The following is a 21,346-nucleotide window of genomic DNA, read 5'->3' as shown; positions in this document are numbered from 1 at the left end:
CACGTTGTGTTTGCTAATCCAAGTTTATCATTTTGCACAACTGAGCAAGAGGACAAATACATTAGTGTCTAGTTTGAGAAACAGATGCAGAGTTGCAAAGAAAAGGCAATATCTCAGACTGCCCATCTTAATATTTTATTTTTATTGGCCAGTCTGAGATATGGCTTTTTCTTTGCAACTCTGCCTTGAAGGTCAGCATCCCGGAGTCGCCTCTTCACTGTTGACGGTGAGACTGGTGTTTTGCGGGTACTACACTGCTCAAAAAAATAAAGGCAACACTTAAACAACACAATGTAACTCCAAGTCAATCACACTTCTGTGAAATCAAACTGTCCACTTAGGAAGCAACACTGATTGACAATAAATTTCACATGCTGTTGTGCAAATGGAATAGACAACAGGTGGAAATTATAGGCAATTAGCAAGACACCCCCAATAAAGGACTGGTTTTGCAGGTGGTGACCACAGACCACTTCTCAGTTCCTATGCTTCCTGGCTGATGTTTTGGTCACTTTTGAATGCTGGCGGTGCTTTCACTCTAGTGGTAGCATGAGACGGAGTCTACAACCCAAACAAGTGGCTCAGGTAGTGCAGCTCATCCAGGATGGCACATCAATGCGAGCTGTGGCAAGAAGGTTTGCTGTGTCTGTCAGCGTAGTGTCCAGAGCATGGAGGCGCTACCAGGAGACAGGCTAGTACATCAGGAGATGTGGAGGAGGCCGTAGGAGGGCAACAACCCAGCAGCAGGACCGCTACCTCTGCCTTTGTGCAAGGAGGAGCAGGTGGAGCACTGCCAGAGCCCTGCAAAATGACCTCCAGCAGGCCACAAATGTGCATGTGTCTGCTCAAACGGTCAGAAACAGACTCCATGAGAATGGTATGAGGGCCCGACGTCCACAGGTGGGGGTTGTGCTTACAGCCCAACACCGTGCAGGACGTTTGGCATTTGCCAGAGAACACCAAGATTGGCAAATTCGCCACTGGCGCCCTGTGCTCTTCACAGATGAAAGCAGGTTCACACTGAGCACGTGACAGACGTGACAGAGTCTGGTGACGCCGTGGAGAACGTTCTGCTGCCTGCAACATCCTCCAGCATGACCGGTTTGGCGGTGGGTCAGTCATGGTGTGGGGTGGCCCTGGGTTCCTCCTAATGCAAGACAATGCTAGACCTCATGTGGCTGGAGTGTGTCAGCAGTTCCTGCAAGAGGAAGGCATTGATGCTATGGACTGGCCCACCCGTTCCCCAGACCTGAATCCAATTGAGCACATCTGGGACATCATGTCTCGCTCCATCCACCAACGCCACGTTGCACCACCGACTGTCCAGGAGTTGGCGGATGCTTTAGTCCAGGTCTGGGAGGAGATCCCTCAGGAGACCATCCGCCCCCTCATCAGGAGCATACCCAGGCGTTGTAGGGAGGTCATATAGGCACGTGGAGGCCACACACACTACTGAGCCTCATTTTGACTTGTTTTAAGGACATTACATCAAAGTTGGATCAGCCTGTAGTGTGGTTTTCCACTTTAATTTTGAGGGTGACTCCAAATCCAGACCTCCATGGGTTGATAAATGTTATTTCCATTGAACATTTTTGTGGGATTTTGTTGTCAGCACATTCAACTATGTAAAGAAAAAAGTATTTAATAAGATTATTTCATTCATTCAGATCTAGGATGTGTTATTTTAGTGTTCCCTTTATTTTTTTGAGCAGTGTATTTATTGAAACTGCCAGTTGAGGACCTGTGAGGCGCCTGTTTCTCAAACTAGACACTCTAATGTATTTGTCCTCTTGCTCAGTTGTGCACCGGGGCCTCCCACTCCTCTTTCTATTCTGGTTAGAGCCAGTTTGCGCTGCTCTGTGAAGGGAGTAGTACACAGCGTTGTACGAGATCTTCAGTTTCTTGGCAATTTCTCGCATGGAATAGCCTTCATTTCTCAGAACAAGATTAGACTGACGAGTTTCAGAAGGAAGTTCTTTGTTTCTGGACATTTTGAGCCTGTAATCGAACCCACAATTGTTGATGCTCCAGATACTCAACTAGTCTCAAGAAGGCCAGTTTTATTGCTTCTTTAATCAGCTTTTCTTTAAACAGGTTTCAGCTGTGCTAACATAATTGCAAAAGTGTTTTCTAATGATCAATTAGCCTTTTAAAATGATAAACTTGGATTAGCAAACACAACGTGCCATTGGAACACAGGACTGATGGTTGCTGATAATGGGCCTCTGTACGCCTATGTATTCCATTAAAAATCAGCCATTTCCAGCTACAATAGCCAATTACAGTGGCTTGCAAAAGTATTCACCCCCTTTGGCATGTTTCCTATTATGTTGCCTTACAACCTGGAATTAAAATGGATTTTTGTGGGGGGTTGTACCCCGCTCCTCCGCACACTCCACTGGCTTCCAGTTGAAGCTTGCATCTGCTACAAGACCATGGTGCTTGCCTACGGAGCTGTGAGGGGAACGGCACCTCCGTACCTTCAGGCTCTGATCAGTCCCTACACCCAAATGAGGGCATTGCGTTCATCCACCTCTGGCCTGCTAGCCCCCCTACCTCTGCGGAAGCACAGTTCCCGCTCAGCCCAGTCAAAACTGTTCGCTGCTCTGGCACCCCAATGGTGGAACAAGCTCCCTCACGACGCCAGGACAGCGGAGTCACTCACCACCTTCCGGAGACACTTGAAACCCCACCTCTTTAAGGAATACCTGGGATAGGATAAAGTAATCCTTCTACCCCCCCTTACCCCACCCCAAAGAAAGAAAAAAATAACATATTGTAAAGTGGTTATCCCACTGGCTATAAGGTGAATGCACCAATTTGTAAGTTGCTCTGGATAAGAGCGTCTGCTAAATGACGTAAATGTAAATTTGATTTACACAACATGCCTACCACTTTGAAGATGCAAAATATTTTTGATTGTGAAACAAACAAGAAATAAGACAAAAAAACAGAACTTGAGCGTGCATAACTATTCACCCCCCCCCCAAAGTCAATACTTTGTAGAGCCACCTTTTGCAGCAATTACAGCTGCAAGTCTCTTGGGGTATGTCTCTAAGCTTGGCACATCTAGCCACTGGGATTTTTGTCCATTCTTCAAGGCAAAACTGCTCCAGCTCCTTCAAGTTGGATGGGTTCCGCTGGTGTACAGCAATCTTTAAGTCATACCACAGATTCTCAATTGAATTGAGGTCTGGGCTTTGACTAGGCCATTCCAAGACATTTAAATGTTTCCCCTTAAACCACTCAAGTGTTGCTTTAGCAGTATGCTTAGGGTCATTGTCCTACTGGAAGGTGAACCTCCGTCCCAGTCTCAAATCTCTGGAAGACTGAAACAGGTTTCCCTCAAGAATTTCCCTGTATTTAGTGCCATCCATCATTCCTTCAATTTTGACCAGTTTCCCAGTCCCTGCCGATAAAAAACATCCCCACAGCATGATGCTGCCACCACCATGCTTCACTGTGGGGATGGTGTTCTCGGGGTGATGAGAGGTGTTGGGTTTGCACCAGACATAGCGCTTTCCTTGATGGACAAAAAGCTCAATTTTAGTCTCATCTAATCAGAGTACCTTCTTCCATATGTTTGGGGGTCTCCCACATGCCTTTTGGTGAACACCAAACGTGTTAGCTTATTGTTTTCTTTAAGCAATGGCGTTTTTCTGGCCACTCTTCCGTAAAGCCCAGCTCTGTGGAGTGTACGGCTTAAAGTGGTCCTATGGACAGATACTCCAATCTCCGCTGTGGAGCTTTGCAGCTCCTTCAGGGTTATCTTTGGTCTCTTTGTTGCCTCTCTGATTAATGCCTTCCTTGCCTGGTCCGTGAGTTTTGGTGGGCGGCCCTCTCTTGGCAGGTTTGTTGTGGTGCCATATTCTTTAAATTTTTTAATAATGTATTTAATGGTGCTCTGTGGGATGTTCAATGTTTCAGATATTTTTTTATAATCCAACCATGATCTGTACTTCTCCCCAACTTTTTCCCTGAGCTGTTTGGAGAGCTCCGTGGTCTTCATGGTGCCGCTTGCTTGGTGGTGCCCCTTGCTTAGTGGTGTTGCAGACTCTGGGACCTTTCAGAACAGGTGTATATATACTGAGATCCTGTGACAGATCATGTGACACTTAGATTGCACCAGCCAGTTCTTGCTATAGTCAGCATCTTTAAGAAGCCACTGCTGTGTACAGTGCTTCTACTTCTTTAATGTTTAGGCTATCCTCAAGGAATAATGCTTAGCCACAGGCTATCATCATGGAATAATGCTTAACCATAGGCTATCCTCAAGGAGCACCTCAAGGCACAGTGTAGTGGAGTGGTTCTCAACTGGTTTTGCCTCGGGACCCAAATTGAACCAGGTTGTCTCAGTCGGGAAAGAGCCAAAATACAATCAGGATTATTTTTTTATGCTATATTAATAGTAAATGTAGCAATTTTATGACAAGGGAACAACATTCCCACCTCTTTCATTGTCATTAACTCAATTTTGCCCATATTCTTGATGAAGAATGTTACTCACTGGTTTGAGACCACAAAATCAACCAGGAATTACGCTGCTAATAGCTCTATATTGAAATACTGTGATTGAAGAAACATTTTTCAGAGATTCAATTATTTAAAAATGTAAATTCATTATCATTTCTACACACCTTCTACCTGGTTTAAGTTGGTTAAGTTCAGACTGGAGTTGCAACCCACCAGTTGAGAATCACTGGTGTAGTGTACAATGGCAAGCTTATGTTTGTGTAAGGTCTTTCTGGATAAGATCTGCATTGTTTATAATAGCATATATAATATTATATACCATTATAGGAATATGAGTTTGTTATATTTCTTTGTAAGGGGTTTTAGAATTTTGTTATAGCCATACATTTTAGATACCATGTATAGGACCTCTGTTTTTTTTCTGATAAGGATCCTGATGTGCTAAGTTGTTGCATCCTGTGTTTTTTGTTGTTAATAATATAAAGTTGATCTTTGTCTTTCTCTATTATTCTCTTATAGTAATAAGGCATGACATGAAATCTCAGTCATACCACCTTGTTTACAAGACTGTCTATTCAAGGAGGTGACCAATGTTTTTCACTAATGAAGCAAGGTCTGGGGTGACGTTTTCCCCAATCCTAACTTTAACCATTAGAGGGGAAAATGCAATACTGAGGGGAAAATGCAATACTGACCCAAGATCAGATTCTAGGGGCAACTTCACCCTACACCAGTGAATCAAGGGCTAAATTGGATGATGCTTTTGTAGAGAACTGTTTTCCATTTATAGGGAACATTTCTCTTTTGTATGTTATGAGTGGTCTAAATTTATGCAATTTGTATTCAAAGCCTCATATTTTCTCTACAGTTTTGCACTTTTTGGAAGGAAAAACAATAATAATGATTTACAAAGTCACAAGTAATAGTATTTTGATAGTATTTTAAACCACATCTGTTTGATGGTGGTTGTGCTGGGAAAGATATCCTATGTATTTTTAATTAACAAACTGCTTTCAAGAGTCTGCCACCATCATGTGACTTCAATGAAATCTACATGAACCTGTTCTCTATCTATGCACTCACTGTTATAATGGTTATAGTACCTGTAAAACATGTACAGTTCAACTTTAAAATAAAGTTTGTAAATTGTCACTTTCTTCCACTTCATAACTCCTCACACCTATTCCATGTTGACAGTCTTTAGAGAAAAAGGGTCTACAACCATAGAGTTCTTCAGCTGTCCCTGTGGTTCTCTGAACCTCGGCAAGACGGAGCTGCTTTTCCTCCCGGGGAAGGACTGCCCGCTCCATGATCTCACCATCACGGTTGACAACTCTGTTGTGTCCTCCTCCCAGAGTGCAAAGAACCTTGGCGTGACCCTGGACAACACCCTGTCGTTCTCCGCTAACATCAAAACAGTGACCCGATCCTGTAGATTCATGCTCTACAACATTCGCAGAGTACGACCCTACCTTACACAGGAAGCGGCACAGGTCCTAATCCAGGCACTTGTCATCTCCCATCTGGATTACTGCAACTCGCTGTTGGCTGGGCTCCCTGCCTGTGCCATTAAACCCCTCAACTCATCCAGAACGCTGCAACCCGTCTGGTGTTCAACCTTCCCAAGTTCTCTCACGTCACCCCACTCCTCCGCACACTCCACTGGCTTCCAGTTGAAGCTCACATCTGCTACAAGACCATGGTGCTTGCCTACGGAGCTGTGAGGGGAACGGCACCTCCTTACCTTCAGGCTCTGATCAGTCCCTACACCCAAACGAGGGCATTGCGTTCTTCCACCTCTGGCCTGCTGGTCCCCCTACCTCTGCGGAAGCACAGTTCCCGCTCAGCCCAGTCAAAACTGTTCGCTACTCTGGCACCCCAATGGTGGAACAAGCTCCCTCACGACGCCAGGGCCAGGACAGCGGAGTCACTGACCACCTTCCGGAGACACTTGAAACCCTACCTCTTTAAGGAATACCTGGGATAGTATAAAAGTAATTTATATATATATATATATATATAACGATTAGGAAAAATTTATAAATATACTTTAAAAATTAAGAATTACAAAATTTGAAAATATAAAAATAAAAAATGGTAAAATTGTTGTCCCACTGGCTATCATAAGGTGAATGCACCAATTTGTAAGTCGCTCTGGATAAGAGCGTCTGCTAAATGACGTAAATGTAATGTCAATGTAAATGTTCTAGGTAGCCCCTTGTTTCTATGTGTGGTTTTCAGGGTCTCCATTTCTATATGTTTTCTGAGGACACTGAAATGTATCTCTGTGGTAATTTTAAGCCTTACATGAGTACACAGATTCGTGTGATGTGTTGAAATTAATGCCATTTAACCCTAAAGCTTTTTGCACGGACCAGGGGTTTTGCCACTCCAAGCCTAATTCCCCTTCACACCACTGTTTCATCTGGCGAGGGCCAACGGTGCTTTCAGTTGGAGACTATCGCATCAACGCAGCTTGAGGGGAAGCCGTGACAACAATGATCTGTGCTGGGGCGAACAAGACATCGGTTAATTGACTCTGCACCGGTACCCCCCTGTATATATAGCCTCCCTACTGTTATTTTATTTTACTTCTGCTCTTTTTTTCTCAACACTTTTTTTGTTGTTTTATTTGTACTTTTTTTGTTAAAAATAAATGCACTGTTGGTTAAGGGCTGTAAGTAAGCATTTCACTGTAATGTCTGCACCTGTTGTATTCGGCGCATGTGACCAATAAAATTTGATTTGATTTAATTGAGTGCACAATGTGCTTTAATGTCATTGTTATGTATTGAATTCTTAAATGATGACCAAACCGGCTCTGCGCGTGCGCCATTGTGCGCATGTTGAGTTTGTCTATCCACCAGGTTGAAATATCAAAACGAACTTTGAACCAACTATATTCATTAGGGACAGGTCGAAACACATATGAAGCATTCGTGGACGTTAACTTAGCTAGCTTGCTGTTGCTAGCTAATTTCTCCTGGGATATAAGCATTGGATAGTTATTTTAGGTCCTTTTTTTCGCTGGATCTTTGTAGGATTTTGAGTCACACAAAATAATGTGTTCTCTACTCCGACAATTAATCCACAGATAAAAGGGGATACAAACCAATGAGGAGATGGGAGAGGCGGGACTTGTAGCGGGTCAAGCGTCTAAAATAGAAGCAATTTCAATTTAGTGGCTAATAACATGTATGTGTACTTTTAATATGCAACGCTTCTGCACGAAACGCTGGCGGTGTGGTCATCATGTTAGATGCAATTGTGATAAAATACATTACGTTCATTCCAGTCTACAGGTGATCTATCCAAAGTGGAAATGGCCATTATTCCACCAATACATGCTTACAGAAATGTCCAATGACGCACAAAGGACTGGACTCCAATAGGACACTTGGTTTGACACACAAGCATGAACCCACAATAAAAGTTTACACAGGTGGTGTTAGTTGTGATAATGAAATTTCAAATAGATTATAGCTTCAGAAATGTGACTTTGTAGAGCGAGACGGTTGTGCAGACCGCAGGTGGCACGCGCAGGCTCTGAAGCAGCAGAGAGAAGATGGTGTTAGATTAATCTTGCTGGGTGGTGGGGAGATAGGCTTCCCGCTACCTGCCTTAGTGCACGTCATTGTCTGTCTATGATAAAGGATGCATGGAGGCTAATTTAAATAGACAGCAGTTCAGTAAGAGTGGACTGTGAGCTGAGTTGTTCTGGCGCATTCAAACAGCTTTGAAAACTCAAAATGTGCGTCCTTGTCTATTGGATTCTTTTCGCGACATCTTTGGCTCCCTCTGTGAGTATCTGAAGTGCTTTTTACCACAGTATCACTTATGTCATTGTGCATATATTATGACGATATTTTGTGACGTTTTTGTTCATTCTGGTCTTAAGCAAGAGTTTTTTCGGCTGTTCATCCATATTTTAAAAAAATTCTGAGGCAAGCCGAAGTTTAGAAGTTCGGTAGCCGAATACTACGCCTCGTCGTTGGTGATTGGTCAACAGCAGGGATTCTTCGATTAAGTGTTTGTTGTCATTCAATGACAGACGACTCGTTTTCATGCAATTTTTTCCACTGGAGAAATAATGCCACCAACATATTAGTTAGATGTAAAATTGCGGGACTAAGACCTCCTCGGCAAAAACGTCTAAATTAATTACAGATTTCTTGAGTTAACTTAGACTAATTCAGGCTAGGTTGAGGAAGTGTATACTACGGCGTCCCAAGAGGGACAAACAGTACTATTGCCGTTTTCTTTCTCGTTTTTCATGCGAAGGTCTTTTAAGGGGGTATGCGAGGCACAGACGTTCACTTCGTCTAGCCGAGTTCTACTAGGAGCAGTATGCTTATCATGCATTAGACTACAAAAGTATAAACAACGATGAGCGTTACCAATTAGGCTACGTGCTCGCATGTAGGTTACACAGAATAGGCTATTTATTACATGTTTATTGATAACAAAAACTGGCACACGTGTATGATGAAGAATTACTCTTGAAACGTGTCTCTTAATTTCCTTTTTTAAACTTTTATGAAGCGCCTCCATTAAAATAAATTGTGAAGACTGCAAGGAGATAGCTATATACATTTTTAACCACAAGTACATGTGTGTTTGCGTGCATGTGTGCATACATCTAACTGTGGAGAGTGTGGAGGGGTCCTTTTCTTTCATTGGTGTAATTAAATCTATGGCACGAAAGCCCCCTAATCAATGAGGTTGTGCTGACACACTGTGATTGTATTCTAATAAGCTCTGCTCCTCTGCAAGGCAATTATAAAGTTCCTCTACAAGGTTAATGTTAATCAAATGGGACTAGGTGGTATCTGCAGAGTCATGATGTGATTAATTAATTCATGTTGTTTGTGCCACAATGTCCAAAGGCAGTCACCTCATATCCACATTTTGAAGTGTAGCCAGGCTAATAAATGAACTGTGTTTCATTTATGAAATTAAAAGTAGCCTATGTGTTCCCTTTCCACACTAAAGGGTTTGTGTTAGCCTGGTGGTCCCAGATTTGTTTGTGCTGTCTGTTAGCAGACTTCTATAGCCGTTGTGTTGCAATGACAATGGCCATTTAGCATAGGAGTTGGCAAGACAGCACAATTAGATCTGGGACCACTGGGCTAGATTTGTATTGAATTGTTGTTGGAATATAACCCAGCAACAGTGGTGTAAAATACTTTAGTAAAAATACTTTAAAGTACTACTTAAGTCGTTTTTTGGGGGTATCTTTACTTTACTATTTCTATTTTTGACAACTTTTACTTCACTACATTCCTAAACAAAATAATGTACTTTTTACTCCATACATTTTCCCTGACACCCAAAAGTACTCGTTACATTTCGAATGCTTAACAGGACAGGAAAATGGTCAAAATCGCGTACTTATCAAGAGAACATCCCTGGTCATCCCTACTGCCTCTGATCTGGCAGACTCACTACATTATGTCAGTGTTGGCTATCTGTTTGCTGAATATAAGGAATGTGAAATGATTTTTACTTTTGATACTTAAGTATATTTTAACAATTATGTTTACTTTTGCTACTTAAGTATACAGTGGGGGAAAAAAGTATTTAGTCAGCCACCAATTGTGCAAGTTCTCCCACTTAAAAAGATGAGAGAGGCCTGTAATTTTCATGATAGGTACACGTCAACTATGACAGACAAAATGAGAAAAACAAATCCAGAAAATCACATTGTAGGATTTTTTATGAATTTATTTGCAAATTATGGTGGAAAATAAGTATTTGGTCAATAACAAAAGTTTCTCAATACTTTGTTATATACCCTTTGTTGGCAATGACACAGGTCAAACGTTTTCTGTAAGTCTTCACAAGGTTTTCACACACTGTTGCTGGTATTTTGGCCCATTCCTCCATGCAGATCTCCTCTAGAGCAGTGATGTTTTGGGGCTGTCGCTGGGCAACACGGACTTTCAACTCCCCTCCAAAGATTTTCTATGGGGTTGAGATCTGGAGACTGGCTAGGCCACTCCAGGACCTTGAAATGCTTCTTACGAAGCCACTCCTTCGTTGCCCGGGCAGTGTGTTTGGGATCATTGTCATGCTGAAAGACCCAGCCACGTTTCATCTTCAATGCCCTTGCTGATGGAAGGAGGTTTTCACTCAAAATCTCACGATACATTGCCCCATTCATTCTTTCCTTTACACGGATCAGTCGTCCTGGTCCCTTTGCAGAAAAACAGCCCCAAAGCATGATGTTTCCACCCCCATGCTTCACAGTAGGTATGGTGTTCTTTGGATGCAACTCAGCATTCTTTGTCCTCCAAACACGACAAGTTGAGTTTTTACCAAAAAGTTATATTTTGGTTTCATCTGACCATATGACATTCTCCCAATCCTCTTCTGGATCATCCAAATGCACTCTAGCAAACTTCAGACGGGCCTGGACATGTACTGGCTTAAGCAGGGGGACACGTCTGGCACTGCAGGATTTGAGTCCCTGGTGGCGTAGTGTGTTACTGATGGTAGGCTTTGTTACTTTGGTCCCAGCTCTCTGCAGGTCATTCACTATGTCCCCCCGTGTGGTTCTGGGATTTTTGCTCACCGTTCTTGTGATCATTTTGACGCTACGGGGTGAGATCTTGCGTGGAGCCCCAGATCGAGGGAGATTATCAGTGGTCTTGTATGTCTTCCATTTCCTAATAATTGCTCCCACAGTTGATTTATTCAAACCAAGCTGCTTACCTATTGCAGATTCAGTCTTCCCAGCCTGGTGCAGGTCTACAATTTTGTTTCTGGTGTCCTTTACATTTACATTTACGTCATTTAGCAGACGCTCTTATCCAGAGCGACTTACAGTTAGTGAGTGCATACATAATTTTTTAATTTAAAAAAAAATAAAAAATAAAAATCATACTAGCCCCCTGTGGGAATCGAACCCACAACCCTGGCGTTGCAAACGCCATGCTCTACCAACTGAGCTACATCCCTGCCGGCCATTCCCTCCCCTACCCTGGACGACGCTGGGCCAATTGTGCGCCGCCCCATGGGTCTCCCGGTCTCGGCCGGCTACGACAGAGCCTGGATTCGAACCAGGATCTCTAGTGGCACAGCTAGCACTGCGATGCAGTGCCTTAGTCCTTTGACAGCTCTTTGGTCTTGGCCATAGTGGAGTTTGAGGTTGTGGACAGGTGTCTTTTATACTGATAACAAGTTCAAACAGGTGCCATTAATACAGGTAACGAGTGGAGGACAGAGAAGCCTCTTAAAGAAGAAGTTACAGGTCTTTGAGAGCCAGAAATCTTGCTTGTTTGTAGGTGACCAAATACTTATTTTCCACCATAATTTGCAAATAAATTCATTAAAAATCCTACACTGTGATTTTCTGGATATTTTTTTCTCAATTTGTCTGTCATAGTTGACGTGTACCTATGATGAAATTTACAGGCCTCTCTCATCTTTTTAAGTGGGAGAACTTGCACAATTGGTGGCTGACTACATACTTTTTTTCCCCACTGTATTTAAAACCAAATACTTTTAGACTTTTACTCAAGTAGTATTTTGCTGGATGACTCACTTTTACTTGAGTCATTTTCTATTAAGGTATTTTTACTTTTACTCAAGTACGACAATTGGGTACTTTTTCCACCACTGCCCAGCAAAGAACAAGTCACCTTCGTGTGTAGCCTACTGATCAATTGTGCAGCGCCTTGTTAGTGTTATGGTAGGCCTATAATGGTCAGCTGGGCAGGTCATGACTGAGTCCACAAGCCATTAGGGTCTGGTTACGAATGAACATACTTTATTATCTACAGGGGTCGCTTTATGTATGTGACATCTGCCCACTTAAACCACTGGATGGGTGTTACGATCTGTTTTGTGTTCCTGTCACAACTCGCTGCTGACAGTATCTGACAGCTTTTCCGGATTTAGATGAGAAAAACTATACATCATAATGGACAATGTTATTACCAAAATAAGCTTGGTAATATGATGTGGAGATATGGCAACTCATCATCAGGGTCTCCTTCCTCATTCCATTCTTATGACCCCTGACCTCTAACTGCAGCATAACAAGAGAGATAATTCTAATGAGCCGGTTGGCTTCCAGCACAAACACCATCCCTCTCCTCTCCGTTACGGCTGCTGATAATGGGTCTCTCTTTATCTCCCTCTCTCGTTCTCTTTCTCTCGATCTGTCTCTGTGTCACACACATTCTCTCTCTCTCTCCGCCTCTTTCATTCCTTCGTTCTCTCTTGCTCTCGCTAATGCAATCACAGATTTCAAAGACATCATCATCATCGTAATTTCATCTATCTCCCTCAAAAGACGCGAGTGGCGAGAGTCTAAAGTGGCAGTTACCGTCTGCTGTTGGTAAACAACAGCTGCTCTTTGTCAACAGAGCGCTCTCACTTGTCCATCTCTATGGCTGCGTATCCAAATGGTACCCTATTCCCTATACACAGTAGTGCACTACATTTGACCAGAGCCCTGTATGCCCTGGTCAAACGTAGTGCACTATACGGGGAATAGGTTGCCATTTGGGGACGCAGCCTATGTCTGGAAATCAGACCATTATGTCTGTTTTCACAAAACGTCGAACTTATGCAAATTAATGTTTTAAAAAAACGATTGCCAATGCGGGCGACAACATTTACGTAAATTACCTGGGATGTACAGTATATTATGTGTGTGGTGGGTTTGTGTGTGTTTGTTAGAGAGAAGGTGTATGTTTTAGAATGTGTGTACTGGTATGGAAGTATGTGTATCTGTCTCATTACCTTAGCAAGTGGACAAAAGCTGTATAAAAGAGAAACTGTCACGGTTTCGGCCGAGGCTGCTCCTGCTCCTTGCTCGGGCAGGCTTCGGCGGTCGTCGTCCCCGGAGTACTAGCTGCCACCGTTGTTTGTTTCGATGTTCGTTTGGTTTTGTCTAGTTGTTGTACACCTGTTCCCTGTTAGTGTGATTATGTACCCTTTTATATGTTCCATTAGTTTGTCATGTGTTGTGTGTAATTGTTTTCTCCTGTCGTTTGGTGCAGTGCTGTTTGCTAGTCGCTCATTTTGTACCGTCGCACTATTGTTTTGTGCGCAGTCGGTTTTGGAGTGTTTTACGCACTTTGGCGTATTGTTCACCTCCGGGTTGGTTTGACCCGTTTTGTTATTTTGTTTATGCAAGTAAAGTCTGGTTTGACTTAGCTCCTGTGTCCTGCATTTGATTCACACCACATCCGCATCAGAGTTCGCGACAGAAACCAACATCTGCAACGTGAAGCTGATCTGATGGCCCCTCTTTGGATAGTCGGCACTCATCAAATCAAATCAAATCAAATTTTATTGGTCACATGCGCCGAATACAACAGGTGCAGACATTACAGTGAAATGCTTACTTACAGCCCTTAACCAACAGTGCATTTATTTTAAACAAAAAAAGTAAAAATAAAACAACAACTAAAAAAGTGTTGAGAAAAAAAAAGAGCAGAAGTAAGATAAAGTGACAGTAGGGAGGCTATATATACAGTAAAATAAAGTGACAGTAGGGAGGCTATATATACAGGGGGGTACCGTTGCAGAGTCAATGTGCGGGGGCACCGGCTAGTTGAGGTAGTTGAGGTAATATGTACATGTGGGTAGAGTTAAAGTGACTATGCATAAATACTTAACAGAGTAGCAGCAGCGTAAAAATGATTGGGTGGGGGGGCAGTGCAAATAGTCCGGGTAGCCATGATTAGCTGTTCAGGAGTCTTATGGCTTGGGGGTAGAAGCTGTTGAGAAGTCTTTTGGACCTAAACTTGGCACTCCGGTACCGCTTGCCGTGCGGTAGCAGAGAGAACAGTCTATGACTAGGGTGGCTGGAGTCTTTGACAATTTTGAGGGCCTTCCTCTGACACCGCCTGGTATAGAGGTCCTGGATGGCAGGAAGCTTTGCCCCAGTGATGTACTGGGCCGTACGCACTACCCTCTGTAGTGCCTTGCGGTCGGAGGCCAAGCAGTTGCCATACCAGGCGGTGATGCAACCAGTCAGGATGCTCTCGATGGTGCAGCTGTAGAACTGAGGACCCATGCCAAATCTTTTTAGTCTCCTGAGGGGGAATAGGCTTTGTCGTGCCCTCTTCACGACTGTCTTGGTGTGTTTGGACCATGATAGTTCGTTGGTGATGTGGACACCAAGGAACTTGAAGCTCTCAACCTGTTCCACTACAGCCCCGTCGATGAGAATGGGGGCGTGCTCAGTCCTTTTTTTCTTCCTGTAGTCCACAATCATCTCCTTTGTCTTGGTCACGTTGAGGGAGAGGTTGTTGTCCTGGCACCACACGGCCAGATCTCTGACCTCCTCCCTATAGGCTGTCTCATCGTTGTCGGTGATCAGGCCTACCACTGTTGTGTCGTCGGCAAACTTAATGATGGTGTTGGAGTCGTGCCTGGCCATGCAGTCATGGGTGAACAGAGAGTACAGGAGGGGACTGAGCACGCACCCCTGAGGGGCACCCGTGTTGAGGATCAGTGTGGCAGATGTGTTGTTACCTACCCTTACCACCTGGGGGCGGCCCGTCAGGAAGTCCAGGATCCAGTTGCAGAGGGAGGTGTTTAGTCCCAGGATCCTTAGCTTAGTGATGAGCTTAGAGGGCACTATGGTGTTGAATGCTGAGCTGTAGTCAATGAATAGCATTCTCACGTAGGTGTTCCTCTTGTCCAGGTGGGAAAGGGCAGTGTGGAGTGCAATAGAGATTGCATCATCTGTGGATCTGTTGGGGCAGTATGCAAATTGGAGTGGGTCTAGGGTTTCTGGGATAATGCTGTTGATGTGAGCCATGACCAGCCTTTCAAAGCACTTCATGGCTACAGACGTCAGTGCTACGGGTCGGTAGTCATTTAGGCAGGTTATCTTAGAGTCCTTGGGCACGGGGACTATGGTGGTCTGCTTGAAACATGTTGGTATTACAGACTCAGTCAGGGACATGTTGAAAATGTCAGTGAAGACACTTGCCAGTTGGTCAGCACATGCTCGGAGTACACGTCCTGGTAATCCGTCTGGCCCTGCGGCCTTGTGAATGTTGACCTGCTTAAAAGTCTTACTCACATCGGCTACGGAGAGCGTGATCACATAGTCATCCGGAACAGCTGGTGCTCTCATGCATGCTTCAGTGTTGCTTGCCTCGAAGCGAGCATAGAAGTGGTTTAGCTCGTCTGGTAGGCTTGTGTCACTGGGCAGCTCGCGGCTGTGCTTCCCTTTGTAGTCTGTAATAGTTTTCAAGCCCTGCCACATCCGACGAGCGTCAGAGCCAGTGTAGTACGATTCAATCTTAGACCTGTATTGACTCTTTGCCTGTTTGATGGTTCGTCGGAGGTCATAGCGGGATTTCTTATAAGCGTCCGGGTTAGAGTCCCGTTCCTTGAAAGCGGCAGCTCTACCCTTTAGCTCAGTGCGGATGTTTCCTGTAATCCATGGCTTCTGGTTGGGGTATGTACGTACGGTCACTGTGGGGACGACATCATCGATGCACTTATTGATGAAGCCAGTGACTGATGTGGTGTACTCCTCAATGCTGTCTGAAGAATCCCGAACATGTTCCAGTCTGTGCTAGCAAAACAGTCCTGTAGCTTAGCATCTGCGTCATCTGACCACTTTTTTATTAACTGAGTCACTGGTGCTTCCTGCTTTAGTTTTTGCTTATAAGCAGGAATCAGGAGGATAGAGTTATGGTCAGATTTGCCAAATGGAGGGCGAGGGAGAGCTTTGTATGCGTCTCTGTGTGTGGAGTAAAGGTGGTCTAGAGTTTTTTTCCCTCTGGTTGCACATTTAACATGCTGGTAGAACGGATTTAAAGTTTCCCTGCATTAAAGTCCCCGGCCACTAGGAGCGCTGCATCTGGATGAGCGTTTTCCTGTTGATTAATGGCCTTGTACAACTCATTCAGTGCAATCTTAATGCCAGCATTGGTTTGTGGTGGTAAATAGACAGCTATGAAAAATATAGATGAAAACTCTCTTGGTAAATAGTGTGGTCTACAGCTTATCATAAGATACTCTACCTCAGGCGAGCAAAACCTCGAGACTTCCTTAGTATTTGGTTTTGTGCACCAGCTGTTGTTTACAAATATACACAGACCGCCACCCTTGTCTTACCGGAGTCAGCCGTTCTGTCCTGCCGATGTAGCGTATAGCCTGCTAGCTGAATGTTATCATTGTCGTCGTTCAGCCACGACTCAGTGAAACATAATATATTACAGTTTTTAATGTCCCGTTGGTAGGATAACCGTAATCTTAAGTCGTCCACTTTATTTTCAAAAGATTGAACGTTGGCTAATAGAATTGATGGAAGAGGCAGTTTACTCGCTCGCCGTCGGATCCTTACAAGGCACCCCGATCTGCGTCCACGATATCTACGTCTCTTCTTCACGCGAATGACGGGGATTTGGGCCTTGTCGGGTGTCTGTATGATATCCTTCGCGGCCGCCTCGTTGAAGAAAAAATCTTCGTCCAATACGAGGTGAGTAATCGCTGTCCTGATATCCAGAAGCTCTTTTTGGTTATAAGAGACGATGGCAGAAACATTATGTACAAAATAAATTACAAATAACGCGGGAAAAACACACATAATAGTACAATTGGTTAGAGGGCTGTAAAACGGCAGCCATCTTCTCCGGCGCTGTTCTGTTCTTAATGGGCTTACCTCTATTTCAAATGACATTTCACAGCCTGCTGAGAACACAGAGTTCTGATTTGGCCTTATAGGCTGTGGTGCTCTCAAAAGGTATTGGTTATTCTTCCTTCTTTCTCTCGCTTGCTTGCTCATTTTCTCTTACTTTCTCTCTCACTCTTTTTCGCTCGCTCGCACACACACACACACACACACACACAATCATTCTTCCTAATTCTTTGTTCTTTTTGCATTGAAAAGTGCAATGAAAAGGAACAATCTCTCTATCTTACCCTCTTTCGATCTCCCCCCTCCAATTTGATCTATATATATTCCCCACCCTGACCTTTCCAGTGTCTATCTTGCTCTTGAGCTACTTCCCGCTCAGTTGAGTGCTGCTCATATTAGATTGAATATTAGATTGAATAAACTTTTGAAAACTCACTTTCACCTCATTGGAAGAGCAGTCTGTACATAGACCGTACTGTACTGTTGCACAACCATATGAAGCAGCCTAGTAAGGAAGGAACATATTGTATTGAAGTGTGTGTGCATTTGTCCATGTGTGTGGCCCAAGCATAATTATCTCTAAGCTAAAATCCACTCTCTCTCTCATGACGTACTGTGCATTCTCTCCCACTTTCATGTTCCTATGTCTTCCTTTTCCACCCAAAAGGAGAGAATAATTGTGGAGTAAATTGCTTAATGAGATCCCTCATTAGTCTATTAGCGATGCATTAGGAACAAAAGAAGGCATTAACCAGACATTCACAGCTCTTTACCCTTCATCCTCTGAAACAGTTTGGTATTCAGACTGAGGCAGAGAGGCACTGCAAACAAATGCTCCAGCAAACTGGGTCAAGTATAAAAGAAAATACAAAAAAGTGATGTTACCGGCGACAAATCGAAGTTGGAAGTTGAGCAAATCAAATCACATTTTATTTGTCACATACACGTGTTTAGCAGATGTTCTTGTGGGTGTAGCGAAATGCTTGTGCTTATAGCTCCGACAGTGCAGTCATTTCTAACAAGTAATATCTAACTATTTCACAACATATACCCAATACACACAAATCTAAGTAAGGAATGGAATTTAAGGCGGTGATACAGCCTGACAGGATGCTCTCAATTGTGCATCTGTAAAAGTTTGAGGGTTTTAGGTGCCAAGCCAAATTTCTTCAGCCTCCTGCGGTTGAAGAGGCTCTGTTGCACCTTCTTCACCACACTGTCTGCGTGGGTGGACCCTTTCAGTTTGTCGGTGATGTGTACGCCAAGGAACTTGAAGCTTTCCTCCTTCTCCACTACGGTCCCATCGATGTGGATAGGGGGGTGCACCCTCTGCTGTTTCCTGAAGTCCACGATCATCTCCTTTGTTTTGTTGAGGTTATTTTCCTGGCACCACACTCCCAGAGCCCTCACCTCCTCCCTGTAGGCTGTCTCATCATTGTTGGTAATCAAGCCTACTACTGTTGTGTCGTCTGCAAACTTGATGATTGAGTTGGAGGCATGCTTGGCCACGCAGTCATGGGTGAACAGGGAGTACAGGAGGGGGCTGAGCACGCACCTTTGTGGGGCCCCAGTGTTGAGGATCAGCGAAGTGGAGATGTTGTTTCCTACCTTCACCACCTGGGGGAGGCCCGTCAGGAAGTCCAGGACCCAGTTGCACAGGGTGGGGTTTAGATCCATGGCTTAATGATGAGCTTGGAGGGTACTATGGTGTTGAATGCTGAGCTATAGTCAGTGAACAGCATTCTTACATAGGTTTCCTCTTGTCCAGATGGGATAGGGCAGTGTGCAGTGTGACTGCGATTGCATCGTCTGTGGATCGATTGGGGCGGTAAGCAAATTGAGGTGGGTCTAGGGTGACAGGTAAGGTAGAGGTGATATGATCCTTGACTAGTCTCTCAAAGCACTTCATGATGACAGAGGTGAGTGCTACGGGGCGATAGTCATTTAGTTCAGTTACCTTTGCTTTCTTGGGTACAGGAACAATGGTAGCCATCTTGAAGCATGTAGGGACAGCAGACTGGGATGGGGAGAGATTTAATATGTCCGTAAACACACCTGCCAGCTGGTCTGCGCATGCTCTGAGGACGCGGCTAGGGATGCCGTCTGGGCCGGCAGCCTTGCGGGGGTTACCAACATGCTTAAATGTCTTACTCACGTCGGCCACGGAGAAGGAGAGCCCACAGTCCTTGGTAGTGGGCCGCGTTGGTGGCACTGTGTTATCCTCAAAGCGGGCGAAGAAGGTGTTTAGCTTGTCTGGAAGCGAGACGTCGGTGTCAGCGACGTGGCTGGTTTTCCTTTTGTAGTCCGTGATTGTCTGTAGACCCTGCCACATACGTCTCGTGTCTGAGCCGTTGAATTGCGACTCCACTTTGTCTCTATACTGATGTTTTGCCAGTTTAATTGCCTTGCGGAGTGAGTAGCTACACTGTTTGTATTCTGCCATATTCCCAGTCACCTTTCCATGGTTAAATGCGGTGGTTCGCGCTTTCAGTTTTGCGCGAATGCTGCCATCTATCCACGGTTTCTGGTTAGGGTAGGTTTTAATAGTCACAGTGGGCACAACATCTCCTATACACTTCCGATAAACTCAGCATTGAGCTCCATTGTAATGTCTGACAGATTTTATCCAATGGTAGCCCTTCGCTCTCCACCTCAGAATGTTTGGTCATATTTGGCAATGTACCGACCTACATAGGGAGCTGTTATGTCATCCTTTAAACACCTTTTGTAGAGTATGACATAAGCTTATAGAGGATTTGTGAAGCATCTTTAAAGTGCTTGTGAACTCTTTATGTATGGTATATAAAGCCTTAATAAGTTGTAGTTCCTGTTCATTTGGGTGGACCAATTTGAGAAGTGGAGAATGAACAGTTAATTATTATTTTTTCCCATTCTGTACCCTATCACCAACAAATGTGACATTTTCATTGACAAGACTGACATTTAGGACCTACGGTAACAAATTGATCTATTGGTTGTCAAAGAGAGGCTTTTACAGTACATCAGTTGACATTCACTCAGGCTCCACCATGTCCACAGTTAGAGGTTTGCTTCCTGTGTGTGTGTCTGGTTCTGTTTGTCTGTCTGTTTGTCTGTGCATGCACGTACACATCCACGTGTGTGTTGTAGTGTGTGTTTTTGAGAGGGATAGAGTGTGTAGAGAGCTGTGTCTGTTTGCATTTGTTGTCATTGTTTGCGATGCAGAAATAAAACGCTGTATAGCCAAGCTCCCAGATGCCTAAACTTTTGCAATTCACGCTAGCGGCACAACACTAACAACACCAAATGCTGCATTTGATCTGAATCTCCAGACTGATAATATCCCTAATTGTCTCCATTTAATTACAGACCCTGCTGAATGATTGTGGTTGTATCCCAAATAGCACCTCATTCCCTATATAGTGCATTACTGTACAACAGGTCAAAAGAGGTGTACTATGTAAGGAATAGGATGCCATTTGGGATGCAACCTTTGAGTTATCTACACTTTTCTACTCCAGTGAGATTAAGTCGTCGTTGTGCCTCAGCTTATGCAAAGAAATAAGTCCTTTATCGGAATCAATGTGACCTAGTTTTTCAGAGCGACAACCATCCTTTTTTCCCCTCAGCAGCCGAACTTTACATTTTACATTTACATTTTAGTCATTTAGCAGACGCTCTTATCCAGAGCGACTTACAGTTAGTTAGTGCATACATTTTTTTATTTTTTTCATACCCCCTGTGGGAATTGAACCCACAACCCTGGCGTTGCAAATGCCATGCTCTATCAACTGGGCTACATCCCTGCCGGCCATTCCCTCCCTTACCCTGGACGACGCTGGGCCAATTGCGCGCCGCCCCATGGGTCTCCCGGTCGCGGCCGGCTACGACAGAGCCTACAAAGCAAGTTCAAATGTCAAACAAAAGTAGTGATGTGGTAGCCTCATACAAACCATCCTGATCTCACAAGCTTACATTCTGTTTAGTTTACCTTCTGTTTTGCTAGTGAAACAGAATGTAAGCTTGCGAAATCAGGATGGTTCTTACAAGGCTAGTGATGTGGTTAATTTAGCTTAGATCTCTTAGCATATTCCAGTTAATCATATACGTGATTTTAGCATGACTGACATTACCTTCATATTTCACAAACTTAGGAAGGAGATGCTTTGTACAACAAGTTCAAAGGTCAAACTAGTGATGTGATTAGCATTAGCTGTCTCATCGTATTCCAACATGGCCGACTGTATGACCTGCATATCTTTTAAACATAAACCC

At 44.0% G+C, this 21,346-nt stretch overlaps 1 protein-coding gene across 1 annotated transcript in view; it reads left to right on the top strand.

Annotated features, from left to right (window-relative positions):
• The first annotated feature begins 7,987 nt into the window (after positions 1-7,987).
• The window catches only part of LOC121532760 (growth hormone-releasing hormone receptor-like), a 65,671-nt gene continuing 52,312 nt past the window's right edge, over positions 7,988-21,346 (top strand). The window contains exon 1 of the mRNA XM_041838554.2: positions 7,988-8,273. Within this exon, the coding sequence (XP_041694488.2) occupies positions 8,223-8,273 (51 nt within the window). The 5' untranslated portion in view covers positions 7,988-8,222. The remainder of the gene's footprint in view (positions 8,274-21,346) is intronic.

The sequence above is a fragment of the Coregonus clupeaformis genome, chromosome 20 (genome assembly GCF_020615455.1).
Source record: "Coregonus clupeaformis isolate EN_2021a chromosome 20, ASM2061545v1, whole genome shotgun sequence".
In the NCBI taxonomy this organism is placed as follows: domain Eukaryota; kingdom Metazoa; phylum Chordata; class Actinopteri; order Salmoniformes; family Salmonidae; genus Coregonus; species Coregonus clupeaformis.
Note: the sequence above shows the minus strand (reverse complement) of the source record. Positions and strands in the feature narration are given on the sequence as shown.